At 48.0% G+C, this 18,546-nt stretch overlaps 1 protein-coding gene across 1 annotated transcript in view; it reads right to left on the reverse strand.

The window, feature by feature from the left end:
• Positions 1–6,142: 6,142 nt before the first annotated feature.
• The window catches only part of APCDD1 (APC down-regulated 1), a 32,361-nt gene continuing 19,957 nt past the window's right edge, over positions 6,143–18,546 (reverse strand). Inside the window, exons 4-5 of the mRNA XM_053571819.1 lie at positions 10,086–10,407; positions 6,143–8,060 (exon numbers count right to left, since the gene is read on the reverse strand). Of these exons, the coding sequence (XP_053427794.1) occupies positions 7,612–8,060; positions 10,086–10,407 (771 nt within the window). The 3' untranslated portion in view covers positions 6,143–7,611. The remainder of the gene's footprint in view (positions 8,061–10,085; positions 10,408–18,546) is intronic.

An 18,546-nucleotide genomic window follows, 5' to 3' on the forward strand; every position in this document is an offset into this window, starting at 1 on the left:
CAGAGAGCCTGGGACAGCGGAGGCCTCGGAGGGAAGAACCGGAGGGAGAGGACGGCAACTCTGTCCAACCTGCTCAGAGAAAACAGCAAAAGGAGAAAGCAGATCCCAGGACAGGATCTTTGACTTTCTGCCTTCTTTTAATTCCTTACAAGGGTCAGCTAAAGGTAAGAGACTTCACTTCGTCTTCTTCAATTTATGAATCGTACAACAAGAACTTTCAGAGTTCCTATCAGTTTCTAATTATTTTTGTCATCCTCATTCTCTCTAACAACCTGGTGTTTTTTAAGTGAATTGGAAATAAAACATTAACTTACTGGCTCTCTGTTTGGAGAAATGACCAGAAACAAAGCACAAGTGAAACATTGGGCACAGTGCGGTGTTAGCGGTGTCTACATCACTCCCTGTGGGGAAGACTGTCCAGAAATAGAAAGTTCTGTTATTCTTTTAACCAAGCTGATCATAGGCATTCATATTCAGTGCTTTATTATACTGAAAATTGCACACAAGTTCTTTGGATCTTTGGCTCAATAATCACTTTGATGTTTTATTTATTGATGCAAAACGTGCTTGCCTTTCAAGTTTGTTATCTCTCATTTCAATGGAATTTTTCAAAGTATTAAGAAACTAGCTCCACAGTTTTGTCTACTCAGTTTTGGCATAAGATTCTGAAGTGTTACCAGTGCCCCTGGGTGTTTCCTGCCATTTAGTTTCAGGCTAATAAGGAAACGCAGAGGTTGGCTAGAATCTGCTATGAATACTTTATCTAGACGTTTGTGCTGGAGCACATTCAAAGAAGGTTCTTGAGAGAATGCATTTTATCCGTACCCGGGACTTGGTTATTTCGGCTATTGAAATGATTTGTGTTTGGAAAATGAGAACTATTTCTCATCTTTGACCAAACTTTTCATGAGGTCTGAACATCCATGTTTATGAAATCCAGCTGTGACATCATTAAGTGGTTTCTACTGTAAAAAAAAAAAAAATCATAGTCAAAGAAGAAACAATATAAAATGCAACATATTTTGGGGAGAAATGTCTATTCAAGTCTCTTGTCCAATCTTTCCCATAGAGTTATTTATTTGGATTTTGTTTTGTTCCGTTTTTGTTAGTTTTTTGGGCATTCTTTGGAGTTGGAGAGGTTCCTTGTATATTTTGGATATTAACCCCTTACCAGCTATATGGTTTGCAAATATTTTCTCCCATTCTGCAGGTTGTCTCTTCACTCTGATGATTTTTTCTTTGCTGTGAAGAAACTTTTCAGTTTGAGATAGGCCCACTTATTTATTTTTGCTTTTGTTGCCTGTGCGGTGGACGACATATCCGTGAAATCATTGCCAAGGCTAATGTCATGTATCTTTCTCCTGTGATTTCTACAGTTTCAGGTCACATATTCAAGTTGTTCATTCATGGGAGTTTCATTGTTGTATATGGTGTGATATAAGGAGCCCACTTCTATTTTTTGCGTGGGGATATCCAGTTTTCCCAAAACTATTTGTTGAGGAGACTGTCTTTCCCCATGTGGATTCTCGGTAGCCCCATAGAATGGGTGGTTGCCCACCTGCATGTAGGTTCATTTCTGGGCTCTTCATTCTGTTCCATTGGTCTGCATGTCTGTCTTATGATTACTGCAGCTTCGCTATTTATTTTAAAATCAGAAAAAGAGATACCTTCAGCTTTGTTCTTTTCCAAGACTGTTTTGGGTATTTGAGATCTTTTCATATTAATCTTACATTTGTTTTTTCAATTTCTGTGAAAAATGTCATTGGTATTTTGATAGAGATTGCATGGAATCTGTAGATCACTTTGGGTAGGATGGACATTTTCACAACACTAAGCCTTTCTCTCCTTGTGGAGAGCAGTGTCTTTCTATTTAGTTGTGTCTTCTTTAATTTCTTTCATTAATACTTTCAGTGTGCAAGTCTTTCACCTCCTTAGTGAAATTTATTCCTAGAATGAAAAACCAACCTACAAGAGTAGAAAATATTTGCAAACCATTAATTTGATAAAAGGTTAATATCCAGAATATGCAAGGAACTCCTACAACTCAAGAGCAAAAAAATCAATAGCCTAATTTAAAAAATGGGTAAAAGACCTGAACAAACATTTCTCCAAAGAAGACATCAAAATGACCAACAGGAATATGAAAAGATGCTCAGTATCACTAATCATCAGGGAAATGCAACTCAAACCCTCAATAATCTATAACCTCACCCCTGTTAGGATGGCTGTTATCAAAAAATCAAACCAAAATAAAAGGTAAGTACTGGTGAGTCTGTGAAGAAATTGGAACACTCGTGTATTACTGGTAGAAATGAAAAATGGTGTAGCCACTATAACATAAATATGGCTGTCTCTCAGAAAACTAAAATAGAATTACAATATGATCTAGCAAGCTCACTGTTGGATAAATACCCCAAAGGAAAGAAATCAGTAAATCAAGAAGATCTCTCAGGTTTACGGTAGGACCATTCGCAAAAGTAAAGATATAGAACCAACCTAAGTGTCCATTAGTGATAAATGGATGAAGAAAATGTGGGACAGAAAAGGATATTATTATTCATCCTTATAAAAGAAGGAGACCCTACAATATGTGACAACATGGATGAACCTGGAGGACTTTACGTTAAATAAAATAAGCCAGTCCCAGAAGAACAAATCCTGTATTAGTCTACTTAAATGAGGTGTCTAAAATAGCTGGACTCTTGAGGTGGCTTCCAGAGGCAGAGAGAAGGGGCAGTGGGTATAACATTTCCATCACACAAGACGAGTAAATTCCAGAGATCTGTTGTACAACACTATGCACTGATCAGATGTGACCTAGAAGCACTAAGGCATCATCTGAAAAAGTGATTTATAGGTGTTCCCTTGAATACACTGTAAAGAGAGAAAATCAAAATCCAAAAGCTCATTATCTAAAGGAGGAAATGAAGATTATTTCCAATAGTATGTACCAAAAATTTAGGAAAAACCAGAAGGGCTAATGCAGTTCTCCAGGGCTTGCAACCGCAGAGAGCTGTTCCATCCCAGGCCTGCATGCCCCAAACGACTGGACTGTGGCCTGGCTGATACCACTACCTCATGGATAGAAGTCATGGCTGGACACATGATATGGGCCAAACATTGAGAGAAGCATGGATAGTTCAAGTGAGCGACTAACTGGGTGATGGGTTATTCACCACGCACAAACGTGGCACCATTTGAAAGGTGGGATAGGGTGGCACCGGCCTGAGAGCAGTGTACTAGAGCAATTAGCTAAGGTAAACTGGGGGCCGGAAAGAGTGCAGACCCCAAAGTGCACACACTCCCACCCTGAGGACCCCTCAGTTCCACAACACGTTTCTTTGAAGGAGTTTCCTCAGTGCATTTGGTCTCTTTCCATTGATCTTTCCATCAGTGCATTAGGTAATGTCCTCAAGTGATGTTCACAGTTGTCACTTGAAATTGAAATAGCAAGTATGTGCAGAAATCCACCCTGAAGGTCTTTCACTCACAAGCCGGGAGAACCTGGACCAGGAGAGATCTGGAAGGAATCATTCTAGGTCTAATACAGCTTCATTTCCTAAATAAGATGGAGGATAAAACTTCAACATGCAACAGATACTTCAATTTTTCAACCCACATGAGTGGATCCCAGGGAAGATGTATTACCCTGGTCCTGGCCTAGGTATGAGCTCTGCATACGAGCTGTCATAGTAGACAGTGGCCCTCACTAGTTTCCTATCACCTTGGTTTTCTGAAGGTCAGAGCCTTTCAACCAGCGTGCATGTTGCCTGAAAAGCAACAGCTGCAGAAAGAAGGCTGGGCCTCAAATGCCTAAATTCCTAGCAAAACATAATTCCCAACCTTCTGGAGGATTCTCCTCTGCCTTTAATTTCATGAGAGAGGAAGCAAATGAATGGAAAGTGAAAAGGCTGCAGCAGTTGCTTAGAGGCCAACAAAAGTGCCAACCCCCTCCCGGCTGGGGAGAGGAGGCTGAGCTGGTGTGAGGGTCAACAATGCTTCCAGCCCAGGGCTGCAAGTCACAGCTTCCTGTGCCCACAGACTGGTTCATGCTTCTGAATTCCAAGGCAACAGCTACACGGGATTCCTTAGCAATTCCTTAGAATTGCTCAGGTAGCTTCAGAGGGCTATGAAGGTGGTGGTATGATAGATGTCAGACATAGAGACCAAACAGAACCTCTGGAAACCACAGCCTCTTTCTTGGAAGGAGAGGCCACAGTCAGACATTGCAGCCTTATTTCAAGAGCAGTAGTGCATGGAGCCCAGCAGATGTGTGTCTGTGCCCAGTGTCACACCTCTCGTGGAAATCTCCTTGGTTTCAGATAGTTTCACTTGACTGAGTGTGACTGTACTAAATGTGACTTGTCAATCTGATTGTGTCTCAGCCAACGAAGTTGGAGGCCACATTTCAGTGATTGTTTTTCAAAAATAGTGTTATTTCTGCCTACTGAAATGAGGGACATGGGATGGTGATCAGAGATGGATTCCCCTGTAAGCCAGGAACACTCCTGGATCATGATAAAGACTGAAGAATCCAGTTTTTTTTAGGACAGGTCATCATCATTCTCTTACTGGTAAGAAAAGAATGCTTATGCATTCTCTAATAAATCTAGAACACCAGCGGGAAACATTTATCCAGTGTCTTCATTTGTTCTTGACATAGAGGTATCCATGGGAAAGACGTCTGGGGTCACAGAAGCTCTGACGGCCAGCAGGCTGCAGATGTCTGCGCGGGGTTGGGGAGGTCTGTGAGTGGTCACTCTCCCACCTCTCCCACCCCCACCGGCAGTAGCTTCACCCTGGGCTCTTGGGCATCTTCCTGAGGACAGTGTCCTATGACCCCTAATGAGGCGCTACCTGTCAGCTTCTGTACCCCACTGCCACGATCCTAGCATGTCAAAAAGGGACATTGTGATGTTTGTGTGCACTATGTGAACATCACCTTTGTTTTCAGGACATATTTAAAGAGTTGGCCGAGTACAGAATGGCTCTTTTGTTATCATTAAAGCTTTCCCTTCACCCAGAAACCAGAGCCTTCCAGTCCATTGTTGCCACAGGTTCCAGTGAGACCCTGCAGGGCCACCAGCCCCCCTGAAAGGCACTTCTGAGTGGCCCTTGGGCTGCCACTGGACTGGCCTGCTGCCGTGAACCATTAGGACACTGCCACCTGCTGGTCAGAGGCCTGGGCTACAGCTCTCCCACACGCCCATGGACTTGGCATGTCTGAACCAACTGACCTTTTGTTCTGTACCAGGTAGAGTTGAGTGTCCAGGAATTGCCTGCCCCTTGAGCCCAGCATCAACTTGGATTTTATGGAGTGTGAAGTCTGATTACACCCAAAGTTTTTTGTTGTCCAATGAACAATTCTTTGAGCTGAACCTTGTTAGCATGCCACCTATAGGAGAGGGCGCAAGTCCCTGCAGCCCTGTAGTCCAGGGTGTTCCCTTCACCACTCACCACCCTGTCCAGGCCTGATTTTCCATGTAGAACCACTGCCTCTAACTTAGCAGGAGATGCGTCAGCCCCGGACTGCCTATGATGAAGTATTTTAAGCTTGTTATGGAATATTCTAGGGCCAATCATACCTTCCTAAGAGACAGCATCTTGAGCTAAAACTTCTGCTCCCCCAAACCTGCATGACTCTTAGAGATCAGCCACTGTCTCTTCAAGGTGACAGGAAGTCACGTAACATGGAGATCACTGTGGGGCCTGGAGGCATTTCGTTTTAGAGATCTTTGTGTTAACAACCAAGATAAGATGTAATGTATGTTTGCGACATGGAGACGGGCATTCACCGAAGTGTGCCATGACTGGTGAATAAATTACATGGGTCCTTCTCTGTAATGATTTATATTACATCAGAAAGTGATATGACCATGCCACAGCACCTTAAGACGTATGTACATATATATACAATGTGTATGAGTTAGTACCTATATACTTGGGTATATGCCTGCACGTTTGTGTGTAACATACTTTTTAAAAAGTGTGAATAGCTAAGTCTTGGTGAGTGGCTGAGAACCGGTTCATGGTTAAGTATCTGAGGTGTTCCCCAGCAGTGAATATGGTTTTTACATGATTTCATTATGCCCCTTAAAGGGAACACTGGCGTTAAACAGATCCACAGATAAAATGTCTTTTGTGAGAGCATTCTGACATCTTTGTTTATTCAGACATTAAGTTAGCATTTGCGTCTTGAATGCGCCTCCTCAGTAAGCACTTCTTAAAACAGAACCTGAATAGAAAGCGCTCTGAGAGCTCCGTGTCTCCTCATGACCTACCAGCACCAAGGGGGCAGCATTTCAGAAAGTTAATTCTTACATGCGAGGATGACTCCTACCCTCAACCACCGTTTGCATTTTTGCTTTTAGTCCCATCTGGGCTTATAGGCGCTCACCGTTTCCCTCCATTGGTCCCTTTTAGCAATGACACTTGGTGTGAGATGGTACCATTAGCCGTACTCCAAAAGAATGAGCTTCCAACCTCCAAGATGGAAGCAGACCTGCGAAGGGTGACCCTGAAACTCACCGAGGGCACACAGCCAAGTCACCGGAGGAGGGACACTGAGACCAGCCAGCATGTCCAGTGACAAGCTGGACTCACACAGAGCGGCACTGCACAGCACAGACCGACCCACGGCCTCGCCAGCAGCCGTGTCTGTCTGCGTGTGTGCTCCTGCGTGTGGGTGGAAGGCAGCTCTTTCTGCCCACCCCCAGTGACACTCAGGGCTCATGTCCCCTTCTAAAACGAAACTGCAATGAATGGGCACCTGTGCTGTTGGTCATGTGGCATCCCACACCGGGTACCTGCTCCTGTGTGGCTGGCGACAGGGGTGCTTTTGCTGTTCCCCGGGTCCCCTGTGAGGAGAGGGCCGGGAAGCTGCATGCTTTCCCCACTACCACAAACCACACTTCTGCCACGTCCACAACACTTCTTCTTTCACTGAGGTAAGCCACCTGCTGGAAAAACAGCCTAAATTACTTTGAAACCTTAATTACTGACACTGTTCTCACTGGGCCTTTCTGAAATGCCAGCTTTGATTCCCTTCGGTTTTGCATACAGACTGTGAAAGTGGTTTCGCCGTGTGTCTTTGTGTGTACACATCTACACCCATCTTTTCTTTATTAATAAGAGGTGTCTGGGTCACGGTCCCAGATCAACTCTGCATTAAATTCCAGCATCTACAACTCAGAAAGGAAAGCAGTTTCAAAGGAGGACAAGACGCAACCCACAGTGAGAGCTGTGGCTTGATATTTGCCTCTCCTAAATTCAACTCAGAAATACAATAATTAGGAGGCAGAAATAAGAAGCCCTCACTCTCGTCCCTGCTACCAAATAGGCTGGCCCGAGACGCTGCTGTCTTAAAGTGCAATTACTGTTGTGAAGTCGTTCAGGGACTCGGGATCAGGCTGGATGGAGTTCAAAGCAGAAACTTCAAACACTGTGGCTGTTCATGACTGAGGCGGTGGGGAGGGAGGGAGAGGAGAAAAGGAAAGAAGGCTCTCGGGCATTCAAGTGCATCAAAAGAATAAATGTCCTTTTCTTCTGGTAAAGAAGGTCTATAAGTTGTAAGGAATTCTGGCTTGTAAAAATATAACTTTCTAAAAACTCCTATCTGAGGATGTCCCAGTATGGTAGAGTCCAAAAGCAGGTCAGCACAGCCAGTGGCAGGGCCTGGCCATCGTGCACGGGGGCCCGGCCATACAGGCGGCTTCCGCTGTCTTCCGAGAGGTCCTCGGCTCTGGGTGAAGAGGAGGCACACTGGACGAGGGGCATCTGGTAGGACGTGGCCCTCTTCTCTGGCCTGTCGGGGCTGGACCCGTCGCTGGGCCTCTGGCCGTTGAAGAGCAGGTAGCGCCCCCGGGCGTCCTGTTCCATTTTGAAGATCTCATATTCTGTGTGAGGTAGTTTGATCCCCAGGGCCACGCAGCCATTGGTGTGGGTCACATCCTGCTGGACGCCCACCTGCCAGGAGCCCTCGGCCCCACACTCATTCCCATTGAAGACATTGAGCAGTGAGGCTGTGGCCGCATCCATGGGGGTGACCTTCATGTGATTCACTGTGAAAGAGAGAGGACACTCCCTGACTGGGGGACCAAGGAATAGGACACTCCCTGACTGGGAGACCAAAGAATAGGACACTCCCTGACTGGGGGACCAGGAGAGAGGACACTCCCTGACTGAGGGACCAGGAGAGAGGACACTCCCTGACTGAGGGGCCAGGAGAGAGGACACTCCCTGACTGGGAGACCAAGGAATAGGACACTCCCTGACTGAGGGACCAGGAGAGAGGACACTCCCTGACTGAGGGACCAGGAGAGAGGACACTCCCTGATTGAGGGGCCAGGAGAGAGGACACTCCCTGACTGGGGGACCAGGAGAGAGGACACTCCCTGACTGGGGGACCAGGAGAGAGGACACTCCCTGACTGGGGGACCAGGAGAGAGGACACTCCCTGACTGGGGGACCAGGAGAGAGGACACTCCCTGACTGGGGGGCCAGGAGAGAGGACACTCCCTGACTGAGGGGCCAGGAGAGAGGACACTCCCTGACTGAGGGACCAGGAGAGAGGACACTCCCTGACTGGGGGACCAGGAGAGAGGACACTCCCTGACTGGGGGACCAGGAGAGAGGACACTCCCTGACTGGGGGACCAGGAGAGAGGACACTCCCTGACTGAGGGGCCAGGAGAGAGGCCATTCACTGACTGAGGGACCAGGGGAGAGGCCATTCCATGACTGGGTGACCAGGAGAGAGGACACTCCCTGACAGAGAGGCCAGTGTGGGGTACAGAACCCCACCTGGCAAATGCAAGCCTCACTCCATCTCCACAAGGCTTTCTTCTTTTCAAAAAACAATCCCATCAAAAAACTTCCAAAAAACAGACCCACACACCTGGCCACAGTGTCTCTGGAACATTTTCAGTCACCCCAAGCTCTGTAGGCTGATGCGCTGGTGTATAAAGAGCAAGCCCAGCCTGCAGGGCACCATGCTGGTGAGTGTGGGATAAACTACAGCAGGGTGCTCCCAAGGAGCTGCACTGGTGACAGTGACAGTTTGAGATTAAAAAACATTTTCAGCAGAGGCTAGAATTTTGCTTTTATGAAAAGGTTCTGAGGTTTCTAAGTGTTTCAGTGTCACACACCTAATCTCATACACATTGATACAATGTGTATCAGAATGAGATAAAAATGGGCATTTAAAATGAGTTAGGATGAAGAAAAATATGATGAAATTAAATAAAAGTCCAGAGGCTTGTAGAAATTGCTTTTGAAGGTCTTCCCAGGGGACCATATTCCAAGTCTAACATGATTAGCTCTGGGGTGGAAGTGGCTACGATTGTTAAGCTTATCAAAGGCCAGTGTTTCTGAATGAACCTTCCTTCCTAAAAGGAGGGTCACAGTGCTCTAGGACTTAACTGGGTTGACAGAAATACTTCATGGTAAGCAGACCAAATGGTGGAATGCTGTCCCAGAGGAGTCACCAGGATCTAGGTCATCCTTTATTTATTTGGCTTGACAGGGCTGATGCCATATTACAAAGATGCTCACACTTAAAAAACAAAAAACAACAACAACAAAAAAATCTAAAAATGGAGCCACAAGACTCCTCTTGCTGGTAGCCTAGTGCAGCTAATCCCTTCCCTCCTTGTTCAGGAGATAAGCACACAGCCCAAACCTTCTTCCCAAAGAAGCTCCCACGTTTACGTCTGCAATCACCTCTTAAGTGTGGGGCAAGCTCAGGGCTGGACACGACAGTTCCCAACCTCAGAGGTGTCACTAACACCTCTTCTCATTTACTCCCCAAGAAAGCACTGGTTTCCTGGCAGTAACCTGACAACTGCCTGCTGTGTGGAGAGGGGAGCGGCTCCTCCAGCACCTGGCCTGCCACTGAGGCTGTTCACCCTGGCACCAGTAGGGAAGATCTCAGAGGGTGTGTGGACTGCCTCCAGGCAGGAATGACTCTGCTGTTTCTTCCCCAGCATCTCAAGCAGGAAAGGGGGCCTTTCCCTCAGGCTCTGCCTGCACCAGAAGATCATAGAACCACTCACTGGCCCTTACTGGGATTTGAGGTGGGAATCTTACCTTTGAACACAAACTCTGTGCCTCCCATGACCCTGGAGGACAGCACACCACGGCTGTAGCGGCCACGGGCATAGATGGTGAAGGTGGGGTGCTTGCAGACAGGGTCTGAGTAGTGGTAGTAGTGCCCCTCCCAGGTGTTGTTGTTGTCGTGGAAGATGAAATGGCGGGTGAGGAAGAGGACCTCAGGGCGCACTTCGCAGCGCTGGCTCACCCACTCACCATGCAGGCCAATGGTCAGGTCGGCCTTGGGGGGCAGGATGGGCGGGTGTTGCTCATCTGACCGGTAGATGATCCGACAGGCTATGCAGGTGTGGTCGTGGTGCTGCAACAGAGAGACCCGCACACTCAGAGACCCGCGTCCTTCCCCCAGAGCTCTGTGCACGTGCTTCCCTTTACAAGAGGGTCTCACTGAGCTGGGGCTGAGCAAGGCACCAAGGCACCAGGGCCACTGTCACTTATATAACCTCAACACTCCAGAGGCAGCTGGAGCCTTGCCTGGGTGAACAGAGCAGAACATGCATGTGCACCCTCACACCTGCACACTCAGTTCACTCACATGTGCTCACAGTGGACGCCCCCGTGCACACTCACACACGCTCACAGCACACTCATGTGTTCACTCCCAGTGCACACTTGCATGCTCACTTAAAGTGGCTAAAACAGTAAAATTTTATGTTACGTATGTTTTACCACAACTAAATACGTTTTAATTTAAAATATTATGGGACAGAGGTGAAAAAAGACCAGCACTCTAATGGCTGAGGATGAGAGGGAGTTGTCCAGTAAAGGCAGGGGCCTTTCAAAGCAGTGGGTGAAGCTGGAGGCCCAAAGCCCCGCGAGCCAGGGCCGTGAGCAGTGCCCACACCCACATACCTGCCACCTGCTGCGGCTGCTGCCTCCAGCTTTGGAAGTTTTCTGGTCTCTCAATTTGCTTCTTGCTTTTCCAGCCTTAAGCAACGTACTGAATGCAAGCTAGCTACAGCTCTGTCTTGGAGGACTGTTTGTCTTGGTGGGCCTTCTGTAACATGACAGGCAGGGGACGAGGGTAGTCCAGGTTTGTGGCATAGAAAGGTCTCCAGTGATGGAGTGTTAGAGACAGGGGCCTCATCCATGCTTTTTGCTTGGAGGGCTTTGGGCTGTTACAAGAAGCCTACTCTGGAAGTTGGGTGCTGGGTGTTGACCACTTCCCATTGCCTCGCTGTCAGACTGAGGTCACAGCAAGCCAGGGCTGCTGCACTCTGCACTTGGGGCGCCTCTCTGCTACTCTCCTACTGCACGGGGAAGGGGGCTGTGAAGCTCACAGGGCTAGCAGAACACTGGGCACTAGAAGCATACGTCCATCTCATGAGGCTGGAATGGGAAAACAGAGGAGCGCAGTTCAGCATATGGGGCCACCTCACCCCCAGCCCATGCCTCCCTGTGCAGGTGCAGACCCACTCCTGCTCTGTGGCTGTAGGGCGGCCGCTGTCTGGAGAGGCATTTACTTGTCGTCCAACACTTGCTTCCTGAGGTCAGAGACCTCAAGCAGCAGGGTCTTCATGTTTCCAGTCCTCTCTGGATGTGATTTTGTTGTGGCTGGTGTTTGGCTGGACATGAGGCCTTCTTGGGAATGAGGGCAGGGAGGAGGAGCCGTGGGCTTTCCAGCTGCCCTCCCGCCACCCTCCTCCAAGACCTAACTTGTACGGCTGATGTGCTCATCAGGTAAGCTTGAAGTTGTGATGAGAGAGTGCTTCCTCTGATAATATGGTTTGTGGATTGTAGACGATGGGATAAAATGGCCACAGCGGTGAGACGAGGCCAAGTTCTCAGTGTCCTGGCTACTAGGGGTGCATTTTCTGGTCTCTGTTTTCCTATCGAGGGCTCTGGGGCACACAGAGAAAGTGCCCTACAGCTGTGCCCAGCAGCAATCGGCCCCTGTGATCCTTAGGGGACCCGGAGAGGGGACAGTGCCTGCATGAGGTCGGGCCCATGCTTGACCTCGACACGGACAGAGATGGCCCCGGCTAGGTTCTAAGGGCCACGGGCCAGTTCCCAGCCACTTCACAGTTGGTGACCTTGGGCAATTTGTTCATTTTTATTCAACTCCCTCATTTATACAGTGGTGGTCATTATACTTGTCTAACTGCTGCAAGAAATGCAAGGTGGCTCCCCCTCAGGTACAGACAATCTGTGTGCCACAGACATGCCACTGTCTTCTCAGTGCACATTGAGGGTCAGTGACACACAAATGGAGCTAAAAGCTTCCCTGAGTTGAGTAGCTTTGCCATTATGTTTCCTTAGTAAATTACTAGGGGGCAAAGGTTCTAAAATTTCCACCCTAAAGGGTGGTTCTGATATTTGAAATCCAGAATGGAAGGTGAAAATGGTGGAACAGGCCCAACCCCGGGTTCCTACACACGGCGAGCAAAACCCCCAAGTGCCAGGACCGTCATCACAGAAATTGTCATCACAGAAATCCTGCCGATCCACTGCCTGTTCACAAAGGCACAGAGGCCTCACAGGAGCCACCAGCCTTCACCACAGTCAGCAGCACATCTGCAAGAGCCCAACATGGGGGCTGGGGGCAGAAAGGCTGTTAGGAGCTCCGTCGAGGCAGGAGACAGAGCCACGCGGTCTCCAAACTGCTCCATTTGTAACACATTGCTGCGGTGACACGCTGCTCTGGTGACATGCTGCTAATGGTGGTGACACACTGCCACCACCCTCGAAGGCCTGAGATGGGCGGCCCCATTGACTTACACTGATCTCAACCCGCTTCCTGCCACTCCCCACAACTGGGTTTGCTATCTGTAATTTGGGAGTTTAAAAACATCAACTGTGATTCCTTCATGTCTGGCCATTCTGAGGTGACAGTGTCAAACACCAGTACTGATTCAGGAAGCTGCTTAGATGGGGGCCAAGAAGAAGGGAAATGAGTCAAATCTAGCAAGAGATGCTACTGGGATGTCCCCAGGAGCAACCTCTGTACAGCTCAGACAAGGAAGAGACAGGAGGGGAGGTGGGCACAGCGTCACCAGGCGCTCCACAGCAGTGGCATACTGAGGGGACAGTGCTGGGTGCCCGTTCCAACTGTGCTTCCTGAGAACAACTGGGCTGGGGCCTGAGCTCTAGTACGAGGACATGGTGGAACTTGGCCCCTCCAGGTGAGTGACAGCACTGGGCTGAAGTATTTCTGCGTGACAACAGAGAAGAGGTTCTGGGGGAAGAGGCTTGTTTTCCATCGGTTGGGCCTGTTGGCATCGAGGGTGGGTGCAGGCAGCGGGAGGATCCTAGTTTTCAGGTATTGGTCTTGCCAAATTCTGAAACTAGTTACTTTTGTTTTATTGTGGTAAGAAATACAGAACACGGAGTTTGCCATCTCAACCAGTTTTAAGTGGCTTCCCACTGCTGTGGAACCATCACCACCACCACCCGCTGCCCCAGGACCCCTTCATATTCCTCCACTGTAACTCTGTACAGCCCCCAGGCCCAGCCCCTGGCATGCACCATCCTACTGGCTTCCTGGATGACCTCTGAGGAGTGGAAGAGCAGGCAGCGTGTACCGTTAGCCCTTATTTCACTCAGCATAAGCTCCTCAAGCGTCACGCATGTCAACATTTCCATCCTTTCAAAGGCTGAACAACATTGTGTTGTGCGCACACGTCACATTCTGTTTACAGGTTTGCTCTCAATAGACACTTATGTTGCTTCCATCTTTCCACTACTGTGGATAATGCTGCTATCACCAGGGGTATACGCCTGTCTGTTCCAGTCCCTGCTTTTAATTCTTTTGGATATATATCCAGAAATGGAACAGCTGTGTCATATAAGAATCTTACGTTTAATATTTTGAGGGACCACCAGTGTCTGCAGTGGCTGCAGAATTTTACATTCCTACCAGCAATGCACAGGGATTCCGATTTTTCCACATCCTCACCAACACCTGGTATTTTCTGGTTTTTATTGTTTTCTTTTCTTTTTTGTAATAGCCATCCTAACAGGTAACTTGGCATCCCACTGTGGTTTTGATTTTCCAATGATTAATGATGCTGAACAACTTTTCATCTTCCTGCTGATCATTTGAAAATCCAAGCCCTTCGCCTGGGAGCTTTCAAATCATTTTGCTTCTGTTGTTGACTAGCTACTTTTTGAAACAACTCTTCAGCTGTCATTAAAGCTAAAAACAAAGATGTCACATGCGGGGGTAGTATTTTGGCCTTTGTGGATACTGTCAACAAGCTAACAGGTTTAGCCAGGGTTGTATGAGGAGACACCTATTTTGTAGACAGGTTTTTTTAAAAAAATCATTTGTGCTCCTAATTCTCAAACTCTTTGGCTTGAATCAAAATTATAAGTACAAAGAGGGAAGTAGAAATTAAAGGCTCTATGTTGTATTTTTAAGATGCCTTCTCTTTTCTAAGATGCTCTTCTTAACTAGTATCCTTCCAAGATGAATAAGTGGGAAGAGCATAGAATAAGACAGATAGTCTTATTAAAACACAGAGTGATTTGGACTCCACCGTATCACTTGCTTTATAAAATCGCTCTCTCTTCAGATCTGTGCTCTGATACATGATTCTCTCTTGAGACTCGTCCTCCCCCTGGCTCACCAACTTGGCACCCTTTCCCTGAATCTCAGAAAGGGCTATTTAAAGTCAAGAGTTTCTGTACACAGATAGCTTGAAGGTTAAAGCAGAGGGACCAGAGAATGTTTCCTTGTTACTATTCTTTATACTCACTATAAAAAGCTTTAATTCAGAAGTAGGGGGCGAATAAAGATCCCTGTACATTTAGACTCAGAAAAGAAAAAAACAATCAAACTTATCCTATAAACAAACAAACAAAACCCCTTACATAGTATAAGTGAGCAGCGTTTTGGACAAGAAGTGGGGTTTTGCCTGCTCTGCCCTCTGATTCCTGCCCATCTCCCTGGTAGCAAGGTCAATAACTACGGCTGCACTTGCAGGACGCTGGAGTCTGGGGCTGTAGTCCATTGTTTCCTGAAGCTTTACTTTGTCCCCCAAGATACCATGGGGACATTTTACAGATGCAACCAAGATGTGAGGAGAGGAAATCACTCAGCTCAGAGAACTTACAAACAAAGGTAGAATCAGGACCCCGATTTGGCCTCAGGGCTACTGAGTGCTACTTCCTGCCCTGGGCTGCCCCTTGGGGGGTGGAGGGCGGGGGGGGGGGGGGTCCTGTAAAGAACAAACAGTCCCCTATCAAGGACTCCACCCTAGGAAAAGGTCTTCTCCCTTGAGACTGATGGGGATTCTCCAGGCTTTCTCCTGTTCCCCGCCAATATTTATTTCTGGAAAGCTGGTTCATCAACAACATTTGCTGACAGTATCCACTTGTTTTCGCCGTCTTCCCAGAATGGAAGAAAGGACTTGACGGGATCCTCGTTCACAGTAGGCTGGATACAGCACACATCTTCAGAAGCAGCATTAGGGCTAACAGGTTTTGTTCAAGGAGGAGGAGAACTGGGAATAGATGATGGAAACAAAACACCATGAAGGTTTCTGGAAAGAGACTTACTGTGGCTAACGGCCCTGGTCAAAAGCTTTCTTGGAAAGTACAGTTTTCCACGAGTTTGATCGTGTCTCTGCTGTGGATAATCCTGTAGGCACAGCCTTCTCAGGGCCTACCCACGGCTGGCAGGTTCTCTGACGCCAAGACCACAGAGTCCAGGGAGAGCTGAGCATGCGGCAGATGTGACGAGGTCCTCATGGACACGCAGACTACACAAAGCTGTCACTGCACACCAAGGAGCCAGCATCCGTCACACGTGACCAGTGTTCACATGCTGGGGAGGGACCGCACAGTGCTTCTCTGCTCTTGGATTCTAGGAGCTTATGGACTCGGCTCATTTTGGTCCCTTCAAGGGAACTTGGGTGATTCCACTTTCAGAAAGCATGAGGGGGAACTGCTGTGGCCACCCACACTATGTCCCTTTAACTGTAGCTTTAGGTACAGGCTGCCCATGCTGGCTGTCTTTCCTGTGGGAATGGACTGAATGTTTGTGAACATTCACAACCCTTATGGGAGGGAATTAGAAGTCTGGGCCTTTGGGAGGTGACTAGGCATGAAGGTGGAGCCCTCACAAGTGGGATTAGTGCCCTTATCAAAGAGATCTGAGTGCTTGGTGGCTCCCTCCCCACCACAAGGGGACACAATGGAATCAGAGTCTACAGTCTAGAAGAGGCCCTGATAGCAATGCACCACACTGGTGCCCTGAGCTGGGCTTCCAGCCTCTGTGAGCATAAGAAACAAGCACCTGTTGTTTCTGAGTCCCAACGTCTATGGTGCTTCGTGACACCACCCTGCATGGACTGCAACACCAGCTCCCAACAAGTAGCACCGTGCCGAGCTGCAGAATGTGGGTTCGGTGCAGTCAGCCACCCTGTCAGGAGGTGAACAGAGCACAGGGCACTCGGAGGGACTCCGAGAGCCTCAGGGAGACACCGCACAGCAACCCACAGCCAGTTACAGACACCCAGGAAGGGGCCTGCGCCTCGAGAAAGGTTCACTGCTGGTTCCCGCATGTGGAGTTGGCTGCCGAAGCTCAGAGAAGCAAATCACAGCCAGACACTCTTCTGCGTCCTGCCTGTGTCAGAAGGGCCTTTGGTGAGTCCCCTGGAGCAATATTATACCTCTAGAAATGCCTTTCTAAGAAATTTAGAATCTAAGAAATGAGCTGGCAAAGGCCTTTCCTGTTTTAGGAAACATCCGTGATGATACAAAGATCATTGTGCTTCTACCTTGCCCAGATGCACGCATGTTACAGACACAATGGCTGGGTAAAAAAGACCGTAAGAAGCTGGTTCTTTAGGACAAATGACGTTAAGAATGGCTGCCAAAGAGAATTTTTATTTATCTTTACTTGGTGGATTACTTCTTCCACTCCTACGCATTTTGATTGATTTAAATATTTAAAGTACACTACTTCTAATTAAGTCTGCTATAAACCCAGTGCCCCCACCCCCACCCCAGTCTGGTCTGATCCATCCTCCTTCCCTCTCCCTGCAGGGAGCCGACACTCCCCCTCCTGTGATAAGGACTTATAAAGCACACTTTGTAAGAGGCTGATTTCCTGCTTTTGCAGGCTTTGGTTGCATCCTCTCGACTTTCTTGCCTTTTAAGGGATGAAATGTTTACCACTTTGATTGTCCCTGACAACAAATATTTCCTGGTCTACCAGCTCCTTAAATAAAGCAACCTTGCATGCTGTTTATCTGCTAGAATACTCTGGAGTCAAGAAACATCACAAGCTGTTTCTGCAATAAAAGTGTATGCCAGCAGCTGTGTGGGCCCACAATCGCCAAGCCTTGGCCCCAGTAAAATGTCCACCAAAGCAAAGCTTCCAGGCTGAGAGCCTCACCAGCTCCATTTTGTCCACAGGAATCACAACATTTGTTGGCTCTGAGTGAACACCTGGGCTCTGGGGCACGGCCACAGTTGGCTTCCTGCAGCAGGGCTAAAAAGTCCACTGTCCAAGGCCATTCGACTCACTGTCCCTCTGGTGTCACAGCTATGGGGAAGTCCCCTGGTTAACACACACCCAAGGCTCTCAAAACTGAATGCAGCACACAGCTCAGAGCTCCCATGGATCTGAAGAGACAACGTGCACCAGATTCTCTTCTCTCGCCGTGCTCGGCTCCCCTCACAGCCTGCCACTTCTCTTCCCATGTGCAGCTCCCCTGCTGAACATGTGCTAGGACCGAATAGTTAAGATACTCGGCTTGGGGAGAGCTGTCTGGTTTTCAGACAGCCCCTCTGATTTACAACCCTGTGGTTAAATCAATGCAGGATTTTGGAGAAAAACCAATTCCATTTGCTTACAAGTCCAATCCCAAGGCTTTGGCGTTTCTAACAACCCTGGCGATTATTTGCTTTTAATAACCATTTGATTCCATCCCTGAGAGAAGGAACCTGGCTGCCACCCCTCCCATTGCACATTTCTAAGGAATCTAGGCAGAGGGGAAGGGCTGCCTTGATGTTAAACTCCACTCAGGCAAAGCATCTTCTTTCAGGGTTATTTTAAACTGTCTGGATTTTTTTTTTTTTTTAATGAAGAGTAGCCAATAGCATCTTAAAAGAACCCTCGCAGCACACCTGAATCTTTTCAAACATGACTTAATTGCCAGAGGACTCTGAACCTCACAGCAAAGCTGCATAAAGCTTAAAAAATAAGCTGACTTATAGTTTCTATTTTTATATGGTGTCCTGTTTCTAGAGGGGCTGAGGCTCAGGGTTTCAGACTCAATTTAGCATTTAGACTAATTTTCAGGCAGGTCTCTGTGGACCAGCAATTAGGCAAAGCAGTGAGTTCAAAGGAGGTGGTTCCAAGCCTCCCTTTGGCTCCCCCAGCCCGTGTCCCCCTCCTGACCAGGCAGCCACCACCAGCTCAGACAACTGCTGCCACTGAGCCCTTGTGGGCACACAGTGCCCAGCGTCTGGAAAGACATCATGGCCAACT

Source organism: Nycticebus coucang, chromosome 19 (assembly GCF_027406575.1).
Source record: "Nycticebus coucang isolate mNycCou1 chromosome 19, mNycCou1.pri, whole genome shotgun sequence".
Lineage (NCBI taxonomy): Eukaryota > Metazoa > Chordata > Mammalia > Primates > Lorisidae > Nycticebus > Nycticebus coucang.